The following is a 13,443-nucleotide window of genomic DNA, read 5'->3' on the forward strand; positions in this document are numbered from 1 at the left end:
AATAGCGTTGCGATAGTGAAGTTGAGTGTTTGATCAAAAATACCCTGTTCGTCGCAGCGCAAGCTTTCTTGGTTCACTGGAGATTATAAAGTGTAGACCACTTTATAATAATTTGCACACTCCCGAATGTTTTTATTTTCTTATGAACGAAGACACCCGCATGCAAGAATGAGTTCACGTCTGAGTGTAGGCTACAAACGCGACTAACTATTTACAAGTCCAAAAACGCCAACATATTCTTTAATTTGCTGACCACTTGTTTTGTATCCTGACGAAAGCCTCGTATGGACAGTTCCTCTGCGTCTCTCTCGTAGATCACACCATCTTTCAACGTCTTTGTTTAATACGACTGCATCACCTTCTCTCACATGATCAGCAGCTCGCGTATTTCACTTTCTCTCAAGTTAACTGCTCATGATTGAAGAAATACACTCCTCGATGTTAGAGTTTGGATTTAATGACAAAGATGAAGAAGTCCTGCAGCAATCACACACAATAACAATGTAAGCTACAAACGTAATAACAACAGTAATTCCTACATGCACATAAATGCATACACACATAAGCATCTCAAGTATCTAACAATAACAATTGTATTAATCAGGAAAGACTCACATGAATCATGCCAGCAGCTCAACATGCTATGCAACGGGAACGTCTGCGATGCTAGCGAACACAACAAGGTAGACCGCCAACTCAGCCGGTCAGCGGTCTGCAATACAACGCTATCCCCGAGTGGCCGGAGGTAAACTCTGCATCCCCCCAGTCCGGAAAGCTATGAACGGGAATAGGTAAACGGACTCAGTCCTGTATCCAACGGCCCGTCTCGGGCTCGTAGCGTCTGGGTGGCCTCCTCACGCGGCACGGCTGTCCAAGATGGGGCGACTGCGACGCCGGAAGCGACGCATCTGGGTCGACGCCCGTAGGAACGGGGGCCTCCTGGGCCCCGAGACCAGAGGATGCCTCACCAGGGGGCTCCGGCGGGGAGGCGTCCAATGCCGCGTCACGGGGTCCATCTGCTGCCTGAGGAACGACACCCCGGGGCGTCACTAGCCCAGGGTGGACAGGCAGGGGCTGGCGGTCCAAGGTCGCGGGCGGCGTCAACAGGGCAGCTGGCTGCTGCCGGACATAGGGGGTGGCTGGAGTGTAGCTGCGAAGGAATCGCCGGTTGCGCAAAGTCAGGCGCCCTGACCCGTCAACCCTAACCCGATACTGATCGTGACCCAGTGACTCCACCACGACCCCTGACCGATCCCACTTGTGTGGACTCGGGCCCTGCTGATTCTGGAGGAATACCGTCTCACCAAGTACCAATGGGCGGAGTGGTCTCGAGTGAGCCCTCAAAGACTCAGTGGTGCGGGATATCCGGGTCCGAAGGGCGTCCTCCTTCGCGGCCCATGCCTGGCGCCAGAGCGGTCGAATATGAGGGTTCGAGAACTTTTCTAGCCTGTTGACGAAAGAAAAAGAGTCTCGAAGGGGACGACCAAATATAATCTGCGCCGGTGAAAGGTTGCAGTCGGGGTCAGGTGTGTTGCACAACTGCAACATGGCACGCAAAAAACGATCATGATCAAGACCGCCAGTTGGGCCAGTGTTGGACACCAGAAGACGCTTAGCAGTCTTCACCGCAACTTCCGCCCTCCCATTCGACTGTGGAAAACCAACCGAGGACACGCGATGTCTGACGTGCCATAATCGGAGGAAGTCCTCTGTATGGCTAGCCTTGAACTCTGGACCACCATCGCTCGAAAGTTCCTCCGGCACGCCAAATGTGGCAAAGAACGTGCGTAGGTGGCGAACCAAGCCAGCCGAGCCTCCCAGATCAGTGCCCGCTGTGGAGCAGAGGACCTCCACCCAGCCCGAGAGTCGATCACCGACAACCAGGTAGTGGCGGCCTCCATAATCAAAGAAGTCAGCAAACACCGCCTCAAACGGGGTGGATGGCGGTGAGGATGGTAGGGGGGGCGTGGATGCCTGTGACGGAGCATTGCGGTTACAGTCTGTACATCCATACCTGGTGGCTCGGATGTCCCTCGACATCCCGGGCCAGAAGACTATGGCACGGGCGTGCTGCTCCATCGCAGAAGCTCCTTGGTGGGCGGCATGGAGGTGCCGTAGGACTCCTTCACGGAGGGACGGTGGAACCACGACACGGTCGTGATATAGGAGGACGCCATCCTGCACGTAGATTGACTCACAGACTGGTGACAGACTCGCTAGGGCAGGGTCATTAACATCAACCCTACCCTCATGCTCGATCAGGGACAGAAGGTGGCCGAGGCACGCATCAGCTGCCGTCTCTCGTGCGAGAAGGGACCATGAGATGGCTCCTAGTTCTTGGGCATCGTCGCGGATGGAAGCCATAAGTGCGGATTCTACGGCGTCAGGTACGCTAGGCGATCCCAATGAGAGGCCGTTCGCGCCATGGGAGGGTACGCTGCTTGAGTCTGAACAGGCGTGAGTTTGTTATCTCATCTAGTGTGCGGTCGCCGAAGATCATCACAAGGGGCTTGTGGTCGGTGACCACGACGAGGTTGTCACATCCTTGCGTGAAGTATCGCGTCTGCTCCAGGCCCCAGGCCACGGCCAGGGCCTCTCCTTCGATGGCCGCATAGGGGTGGGTGGGCGAGGGTGATCCTCCATCCTCCTGGGCAACAGTCAGGTATGCCCGAAGTGCAGCTACAATGTTGTTGGAGCAGGAAGTAGCCAATGCCACGCCTGGACCAGTCAGGGCGGAGGCAGGTGCGCCTCCGCATGTCGTAGATCTCCACGCCCTCACGGATGGCCCCAATTATTGCCTGTTTGGATGTTTGGAAGGCTTCCTCCAATTCAGGGGACCATGAGAATTTGCAGCGTGGGCTGAGGAACGGCTTGAATAGTGCCATAGTGTCGCGCAACTGGGCGTAGTTCGCCACCTGGTTGACCAGGCCAAACCAGCTTCTGATATCCGTCGTGGAGTCCGGGGTGGGGAAGTCCCGGATGGCGTCCAAGTACTTCGGAAGCGGCTCTATGGTGGCTTCTGACACCCTGAACCCAGCAAAGTCTACGCACCTCTCCGCAAATTGAAACTTATCTGGGTTCAACACAATGCCCGACCGGCCGACACGTGTCAGGAAGTCGATGGTCCTCCACCATTGATGCTCCAGGTCAGTGTTTATAGTGGATAGTGTCATCCACACAACGTTCCTTGCGCTCGAAGTCCGAGAGGATGGCGTCAAAACGACGGTTGTAGCCGTCCCCAGATGACAGGAAACCGTGCGGCGCCCTGATGTAGCGCCAGCGGCCGAAGGGCGTGATAAAGGTGGTCAGACGACGGTCCGACACACGCAGGGGCACACTATGGTAGCCATTCCAGGCATCCGTGACGGTTTTCCAGGTGTCCCCCGGGATGCGACGTGCAAGGTGGAATGGGGATTCAGTGGCGAAGGTTTCACGTTGGCAGAACTTGTTAAGAGGTGAAAGGTCCACGGTCCTGCGGGGGGAGCCGTCGTGCTTCCTTGTGACTACCATACGATGGCACCATGTCACTGGCTCACCGTATGGCACACGTTCAATGACTCCAAGGGCTTCGTCCCGAAGGAGGTCGTCGTAGACTTTCTGCTGCCAGTGCAAAGGCACATTAGCAGGTGTGGCAGGCCTTCGGCGTGGCTGCTGGGTCCACGTGCATTTCGATAGGGGGCCCCTCCATGCAAGGCAAAGCCTGATGAGGGCAAGTGTTGAATGTGGATGAGGCGTATCTCTCTAGTAGCCAATCTTTCATCCGACCATTGTTCTCCGGTGAGCAGGGGAACGGTAACGCCTGAGGCCGTGGTGGAGGGGCTGTACGCTTGGGGCATGAGCACTGAGCGTCCTGGGGATTACCCTGGTCTGTGCAGCCACTGTCGGCAGACCTCGTAGCATTCACAAACAAGGGCTTGATTGGTATGTCATGTGCGCCAGGGCCATGCACGTCTCTGGGTCCTCCACTGCTACCTGATGGGAAGTCTGCAGGGAAGAGGCCGAGGTTAAGCAGTGACTCGTAGGAGAGGTACATCGCTCGAACTGAGCTGCTCACGTACACCATCGAGCGGCAGGACGTAACACCACTGTCGCTGGGGGCTGTTGAGAGCCTAGCGAAGAATGCTCCCTCAATGGCTATGGGGGAGCGGTTGGCAGCTGACAGGCTAAGATTAACAGGACGCAGGTCATCACGCGAGAATCCGCAGGCGAGGAACTCCTCAAGAGACCACAGATTGTGCGCCAGTGTCACAATCTGTGACACCTCGGTGGTTGATGCTGCCCCGCGGCCCGACTGACCTGTCGACCGAGATGGTGATTAAGACTCGGGGGTGGTCTCTTAGCTTGGCCCTCCTCCATTCCCCCCTGGAGAAAATGTGGTGCCCGAGCCTGATGGGTGTGGGACCACCGATAGTGCTGTGTGTCATCAGAGTGCGGCGACGGCCCCCGCAGTGTCGGCCAGGGCGTGCTTTGAGTTGAACCGATGAAATCTGGGAGATCGGCACCGATTCCATGGCAGCCTGCTGACCGTCGTTTGATGGCTGTTGACCCCTCTTCTGTCGGCGGGCCCTATAGCAACCGACACAAATCTGGTGAGGCTTGGTATTCCAACAGCGAGGTCCCTCCGTGAAGACCTTAAAGGTGCTTTTACAGCCCAGGCACGAGGCTTGCCTAGCCCTGTCTGTTGGGGCTGGGGTCGGGACGGGGCCCGTCTGTTGATCTCTCCGTAGGCGCTGGAATGACGACATGGCTGATAGAGTGGACGACGGGAGAGCATTGCGGGCCATTTCCTTGTTTTCAACGACTGCAATCACATCGTTCACTGGTTTTGTCAGAATGTCAGGTATCCCCAGTGTCTCGCGGCGTATGTCTGAGTTGTAAATCCCGTTGATCAGAACATCACGGATGATGTGGTCGGTATAGTCCACATCCTTGCCACACTCGCATACCGCAACGTAGGCGCATGTCTCCGCCTTCCCTCGCACCCTGGCGGTGAAGGCACGGAATGCTTCATCACGCACCTGGTGCAACTGAAGCAGCTCGGTGCGCAGGACACATGTGGCAACCGGAATGACGGCTAGTGAACGCATGGCAGCGATCAGATCCACCAGGGGTCCGGAAATTATGTTGGGGTTGGCCTTCAACATGCTATCTCCAAGTTCAGGCCCAGCGCACTGAAATAACTGGAAAGGGGCGTGGGCAGCCCCGACGCCTGAACCGGTGCGAAAGACGTCCCAGCGACGGATGAAAACGTTCCATTCCTCTATCGTCACGCCAACATCGACCTTAGGCCGATCAAGTTTCGGACCATGCGTAGTCGGGATCTGGGCCGGCGGGTTCCGATGGACAAGTCCGTGATTCGTCAACAGCGCAATGGCGAGTGCTTCAGACACATCTCCGGTCTCGAAAGCGCAGCCAGGAACAGTACATCCAACGACAACCATGACTTCTTCATGAAGAAATACACTCCTCGATGTCAGAGTTTGGATTTAATGACAAAGATGAAGAAGTCCTGCAGCAATCACACACAATAACAATGTAAGCTACAAACGTAATAACAACAGTAATTCCTACATGCACATAAATGCATACACACATAAGCATCTCAAGTATCTAACAATAACAATTGTATTAATCAGGAAAGACTCACATGAATCATGCCAGCAGCTCAACATGCTATGCAACGGGAACGTCTGCAATGCTAGCGAACACAACAAGGTAGACCGCCAACTCAGCCGGTCAGTGGTCTGCAATACAACGCTATCCCCTAGTGGCCGGAGGTAAACTCTGCAATGATCATATCACTGCGTTGTCTCTGTGGAGACAGCGCAGCAACACCACTACCCAAGCCCACCCCCCCCCCCCCCCCGGAACCGCGGAGCCGTCGCATTTACAACAGAATGAAACCCAATAATCTACCAATGTGTGCAGGAGGGGAGGGTATATCGGGGTTATAGCTCAAGCAGGTTATTTACCTCATGGAGTGTAAACGCAAAAGGCATGCATAAAACGGCCTATTTGGCAGTGTAAAAACGTCAGTGAGAGAGGGCTGTATCTGAATAGAACGGCTCCAAATAAGCAACAAAGTCAGTAAAGTGTCAACTGTGTTCTCTGTGTTGTTCTACTAAGCAGCGGACGCTTGGTGGTGACGTGATGACGTATGTACAAGAGGCAACCGTACTCAAGCCCAGTTGAGATTGCCTCGTGTGAGCACAGGCCAGTGCACAGCAGGGGGTGGGGGCAATCGTACTTGAGCACGGTACAGGTCTGAAACGGACTTGGGCACGGTACAGATGGCCTAGTGTGAGTGCGCCCTAAGGCTATTGTTCCTTTAGCCCGTTAGCATGTAAGCCTGGAGCGAGAGCTCATAAAGAGTAGAGACTCTTTACAGGGAATTGAGGAGAAAGTCTTTAGCGTTAGCTCCACAGGTTGCCTCTGCCAGGAATTCAGGGCTTCCCTGTTGTGCGCTCACTGTGTCAATGAGGCCCCGTCCACACGGAGCCGAAACGGGAAAAAACGATCCGGTTTCGTTTTAAGCCGTTCAGGAATATCTCCGTAAAGACTGAGTCATTGCGATACCGCATCGAGCTGTTGAAACGCTGTAGTAAATATTCAAGGCGCTGGTCCTCGAAAGAAAAAGTGAAAATCAAAGCGTAGTGTCAGTGTGTACTGAATGCATGTTGATGATGATACACTTCTTATAGGGGGTAATGACATGACACCAACTTCCTCCATCTTCTGCGTCACCTTTTTAAATAAATCGCTGTTTCTCGTTTTCCGAAGGCGACAACCACAAACATATAAAGAAATAATTTGAATATTTATATTTATAAAGAAATAAGAATTGTTTATATGTCTTTGGCGACATCAACACGACTACCGTCTCCTTCTACTTTCGGCTCACGTCCCCCGGCCGCAAGATCTCCAGCATGCCCAGCAGGCGAAATCCGATACGAGATACGATGCGTGTTTACATGCAGGTAGAAACCGGACTATGATCGAGTTATCTAGGTGTTCTTATCTGATCTCGCTTGTCCGTTCATATACCGATTTCGGTCCGAAGTAGATCGGGTAAAGGTGTCTACATGCATTTGAAAAGTTGCATTGAGTGTTGTTTGCATCTCGGAAACAGATAATTGTTAGATTAAAGAGATGAGATGTTGAGTGAGTGTGAGTGTGTGTGTAGGCTTGCAGTGAGTAACTGGTTTATGTGATGCTTTTCTGCATGCAGGTAGCGGTGTTTGTCTTAACAATGTGCTAACTCTAAAACCCTTCTGTCGTCTCCCGCCACACAGAGCGTGCGTCATCCTGGGGGTGCTCTTCATCCTGTCCTCGCTTTGCATTATGGGAAAAGCCATCCACGACCTGGCAACCAAACTGCTACCGGAAGTGGTGAGTGACGATGTCGATTATGATGATGACTATGACGACGATGATGACGATGATGACGATGATGACGATGATGACGATGACGATTATGACGAATACTATGAGCACAACGAGGATGATGATGATGATGACGACGATGAGTATGAGTAGAGTCTAGTGGTTAGGTGTGATTTACTCCCAGTCCAAAGGTTCTGGGGTCTCATTTATAACCGTAGCGTACGCGTGGTTTGTAGGAAAAAGAGAATTGGCGACACAGATGGTGAACTGAATTCAGACCGAAGACTTGTAGAGTGAGAAGAACGATTATGTTTAACATCGGCCTTCATACATTTAATTTCAACCCGTATCATGCGTTAAATCTATGTAATCAGAATAATTTAGGTCAAAGGCGTTATTTCTCAGTTATAACTCCAGAAACATCTCCTTAGAATATAAATAAAAACAAATTCTCTATAATTAATCCCGTCACGCCATAGGCTACTGTCCACTGACGGCGCGACTGCATGGAATAAAGCATTTGTCCAACGTGTCTCAATAACATAATATTTTTATGTGACACTGTAAACACATAATCAAATGTCAATTAAATCCCAAGTGTGGAAAACCAAGCCACACTCCTCATCACAATCGTTGTCCGTTACTCTTGATGCTTTTCATGAAAAATCTGGCATTAAAAAGGGGTTATGTTCAAGAACATTTTACGTGGGTGATTACAAACTGATTATCCAAGGTGTTCTCGGTCAGTCTTATTACCGTAACCCTATTAATACAGAGGTGAGCGCCGTGGTAGTGCTGCCCCATATGGCACTTCTGGCGGACCATGCAAATGGCAGGATTCGGAGGGAGAGGGTCTTTAGGGACCATAATGATTTATTGGTATAAAAATATGTACCTTTATGTCAGACCACTTCTTTTTTATTCTGGGACTGTGCGCTCCGTGCTACTGACAGAGTTCACTGCTGCAGCAACATGTTGCCACTCACTCTGCTTTTTTTTGTTGGCGATCCCAATCCCGTGACCGCCGAACAAAACTACTTTTCAGGCCTCCACCTCACCCACAAGTGTCTCCACTTCAACCTCCGTGAAATTTCGCTTTTTTGCTTTTCTCAGTCCTTCTGCAAAAGGGGCGTGTACAGGGCAGAACGTGAAGCTGATTCAGCTGCGCACACTTGTAGGCACTCTGTGATTTATAAAGCAAAGATTGCGTACAGTGTGCGTACGCAGGGTTTTATAAGTCAGAATATTTTTTGGCGCACGCAAAACTTGGCTTTTGGGCGTACGTACACTTTTAGTAACGATCCCACGCACAGTTCTATAAATGAGACCCCTGGCCTCTAAAGTCAGTAGTCCAGTGGTTGAAGCTGCCCCCTGACCCCCACCTGCTCCTTAATGACCCCCCTCAATGAAGGTCTTAAGGTGCGGCCACACTGAACGCGTTACGCGCGTTAAATTACGCCCGTAACGCGCCTAACCTGACGCTTGATCAACGCGCCTAACGCGCCTATGCAGCTAGATGAGCCCGCCCAGCGGAGGTGTCTGCTTCAATATGTTTTATATATTTATTTATATATATTGATACATTTTCGATAATGACCGGCGACGTTCTATAGGCCTACATTATCCCGCTTATTACAAGGCTACTTGCAAAAACGAAAAAATAACTTCACATGGTGTGTCTTTTTACAATTTATTAGTTACCAGCATTCGTAGTGTTGATTAAGTCTGCCAAAGACGTTGACGTCGCTTAGCAACCGAAGACGCTGGGGTTCACAAGTTACCGGAGTAGCCTACTACCTATGCAAGTAAAGGGAGCGTTCCACGGCATTGAGAAGACCCGTGTAATAAAGGCCTATAATATTTCTGTTTATGGCATAGATTTCTCCTCAGATGAGGCCAATAAAGCAATGAAAAAAAAAACACAAACGCTCGATCAAAGGCCCGGCCCGAGGATAGTGGTGGAAAATATCGGCCCGACCCGGCCCGGTCATCCGGCCGGATCAGGTCAGGCTCGGGGAGAGAATCTAAACTCTAGTGCATGACATCCTCCGTAGGCGCTCACATCTGGGTGAGTTTCACCACCTCCTCATCGTTTCAGCACACACTGAAACAATGGCTTGGTCGTCCATGTTCTTTCTGCTTCTGTGCGTCCTCCGTTTCTCTGCCAGTGACATCGGGTCAAGCTCAACGATGATTGGCTAAGCGTCACGCGTAGGCGCATCAAGTTAATTTTTTTTAACTCTGCGCATTAGTGTGTTGGGCGCGTTGGGCGCGTTATTTAGGTATGGCAAGCCCAGGGGGACTTAATTCGACGTTATTTTACGCGTTTATGCACGCGTTCTGAACAATTTTACCGCGCATCAGCACTTCGGCGCGCGTTCCAGAACGCGTTCAGGAAAGTTCAGAACGCGTTCCAGTTATATTCTAATTAGCTCCTCCCCTGAATTTTTAAGCCAATAGCTTTGAACTTTTTTAACTCATCATATGCATGGCTAAACACACAGACAACATCAGTCGATTCCAGAGATCTTCTTTCGCAAATCTTTCCTGTTGCAAAGTTTGCTCAAGCTTACCTACTCTACAGGCCTACTTGTTTATGGTGATGGTTTAGTTTAGTGTGTCTATATCATGGATTAAAGTTCTCCGTCGCTACGACGGATTTCCGTCATTTGGAGTTCACAGAGGCCACTTGTGAGATCAATGTAGATCCGAGGAGTTTTTTTTCACATCTCCGATAACGTCGGGACAAATTTACAAACAGGCGTCATTTGGATAAACTAATCGCATATTAAGGATCTAAATAGGTACTTTCTCGCATAAAAAAATATTAAAACTTAAGAAAGTGATGTATTAACAGCACTGAAGCGAGAATTAAAACAGCTTTTAGCAGCTTTACCGCTACCGCTGCCGCGAAATGCATTCTGGGAAACTTGCATACTGTATACTGCGGTGCAGTCGGTCTGCTGTATACTGCATACTGAATCCCACATTCAGTATGCAGTATACAGTACATACTGCGCAGTATGTAGTCGGCAGTACGGTAGTATGCAGTTTCGAACATGGACATAATACACGCGTGTATTATGTCGTCATACGTCAACGCCGGTAAAATTGTCAAATTATATAGTGAGTATTTAAAAGGTCTACCGTTAAAATTGACTGAAAACACAAGCATTTTAATGTACATCCCGATTATATATTAAATATATATTAAATATATTATATACAAATGTATATATATACACACCATTTTCGCGCCACATCTTACGTCTCTTTGTTGTGTTAGTGTTGTATGAACTCCCTTATAATGATTGACGGCTCTGATGTATCGGATATTGATAAAACACAAACAAATAAATGGAGATGGGCATGGCTGACGGAAACGGGGAACGATGGCAAGCCTTACGGTTCATGGTGCAAAAAAATTCAACAACCAGGTGCGTGTTTTTGTGTGATATGCAGGTGTCAAGTAACCTAACCTGGAACATGTTTCACACAATGCACGTGACTTGGCTGTAGCGCAAATAAAATTTCAGTCAGAAGATTTTTTTTCACTTTAATCCCTGGTCTATATACATGTATAGTAGTTTAATAATATCATTTAGTACTTATTTACTTCTAATGGAATTTTAAATTATAGTTTAATGTGGGCATGTACTGTAATTTGCGTTAATTTCAATGAACAGCGATACACTACATCAATCTCCACAATTGAAAATTACAATCCTTCAGGGATTCCAACCAACAGAAGAGCAGACAGACCTCCAAAGCTTTACCTATTGTTTACTATTGGAATCCAACTTCTACGCTCGTTTATTCGTTTTACTCAGAACAGGGCCCAGTTTCCCGAAAGCATCGTTAGCCTAAGTGGATCGTGAAGTGCGTCGTACGAGCATCGTTCAGTTTTCACACCGTTTCCCGAAAGCATCGTTGGTAACGAACGTCGTGAAAAAAACGCTCGTAGCTAACGAGGACTCCAGGCAGGGTACTCGTAGGACGCTAAGAGCATCGTTAGCCTACTATAGCCTCAGTGGCGTCACCAGCGGACATTCCTAGTTGGATGCGTTTCATTAATAAAACACATCCAATACCACGGAATGCCCAGCTTGAGCCATTTCGCAACCAAAAACAGTGGTTACCGCCGATATATTTGTCAAAGACTACTGTTAGATTTAAACAGCAAAGATGGAGACATGTTAGAAGTCAACAACAACATAATTTATTGCAGCAATTAAAGCCACGTCACAAGGCAGTGTTTCCCACACATTGACGAGACTATGGCGCCCCGCCATAGTCTAATTTCGGCCGCCATAGTCTCTGCGTGCACATGAAGTTTTTTTTTTTTTTTTGCTCAGACGAAGTTCGTGTCGCTCTCATTGGGATTGCATGAGAGCACGAAGTTCGACTGTCTGCCTGCGACTGACAGCCCCCCCCCCCCGGACGTGGAGACTCGGTGCACAGCCCCGCCTTCCCCAGTGAACCAAGAAACCCCGCGCCGTGACAAACGGGGGATTTGACCCCCTCGGTTTTACACAGGAAACTTGAGATAAGAAGGTGAAATCGCCGGGCGTGCCAAGCTGCGACCGAACCGGCTCGGCAGTGTAAAAAGACCTATAGCCATCGTCGAGTTAGGTGGGAGCTGAGCTCCCATAGGGAGAGTTCTGGCTCCCATGAAAGCAGCAAACTCAAATATCTGTGGGGGTCTCTGAAAATACAGCAGCATAATATTGTAATTACAAATAAAGCTATTTTCCCTTCCACATGCAGAGTAATATTGACGTTAAGTGGGATAATAGAACGCCGGTCATTATCGGGAAAATAAGGCCAGACAGAGCGAACCGGACACCGACGCGAAACGGAGGTGCTTCGACCTGAAGGGGCTTATTTTCGATAATGAGCGGACTACTTGCCAAACGAAAAAATAACTTCACAAGGTGTCTTTTTACAATTTATTTGTTACCATTCGTAGTGTTGATCAGCAGAGAAATAGTTAGCCAAAGACGTTGACGTCGCTTAGCAACCGAAGACGCTGGCGCCGTTGTGAATGGCTCATGCAAGTAAACGGAGCGTTCCACGGCGTTGAGAAAAGCCGTGTCATAATAGCCCATATTTACGTCCTATATACGTCCGCCTCCCCCCCTGTCAACAACTTTAAGAGACCCCCACAGAGATGGAATCTTTACTCGAACCCTGCCTATAGCCTACTCCATCCTGCCCAACAATATGGGCAGGATCTAGACCAAGCTCTCGGGTCAGCAATAGCCGCGTGTCAATGCCTAGCGGCCTCTGCGTTTGAATGACAATGAATGAATGGAACGTTGCATTTTTAATGTCTACAAATACTCTAGACTAGAGAGCCAATCAATGAAACCTTATGCGGAATCAGATAAAGTCGGCACTTTGCTGCGCAAAGTATGTTTCAGAAATCAGCACATTAAGATAAATGTAGGCTAGTTGTCACACAAGCTATTTGGGATTTTCGTAATATGGAATTATTTCAGGAGGGGAAATGCCGTGAACAAATGTATGCACATTGCGTTCAGGATTAGGACTGATATGTCGGCCTAGGCCTAATCAATTGTGTTTTAATATCTTTAGCATTCAAATTATTGCACTCTATTCTTTTTGTAGGCTACTCTGTGGTTGGCCTTGATGGGGAGATATCTTAACCCTTTTTAACCCCATTTTCCTGCGACATTCCTGGTCTCCCCCTGCGTCATAACGCGTTTCAGCATCGTGTCAGTGGGTACAATCTTACGAACGTCGTGAGTGCAGCGAATGCGCGTTCATGTTAAGAGTTTCGGGAAACGCTCCAAAGAAATTTACGATGGTTCGCAAGATCCATCGTGAGAATGATCGTGCGAAGATCCATCGTTATCGGGAAACTGGGTCCAGACCAAGCTGACTCATGTAATGCAGAAATAAAAACGATACGCTATAAATAAATGTCTGCTTTTTGATTCTGTTATGATCATAGCCTACTTGCCACTTACCATACACAAAATGTTCGGTCAAGTAACTTCAAAGAGTATGTACTTGTAGTGTTCACCACCTCCACAT

The 13,443-nt window shown here is 49.3% G+C and overlaps 1 protein-coding gene across 1 annotated transcript in view; it reads left to right on the forward strand.

Moving 5' to 3' along the window:
• LOC132455153 (transmembrane protein 163a) overlaps positions 1-13,443 on the forward strand; it is a 67,416-nt gene that overhangs the window by 34,804 nt on the left and 19,169 nt on the right. The window contains exon 5 of the mRNA XM_060048901.1: positions 7,293-7,389. Within this exon, the coding sequence (XP_059904884.1) occupies positions 7,293-7,389 (97 nt within the window). The remainder of the gene's footprint in view (positions 1-7,292; positions 7,390-13,443) is intronic.

This window comes from Gadus macrocephalus, chromosome 4, assembly GCF_031168955.1.
Source record: "Gadus macrocephalus chromosome 4, ASM3116895v1".
In the NCBI taxonomy this organism is placed as follows: domain Eukaryota; kingdom Metazoa; phylum Chordata; class Actinopteri; order Gadiformes; family Gadidae; genus Gadus; species Gadus macrocephalus.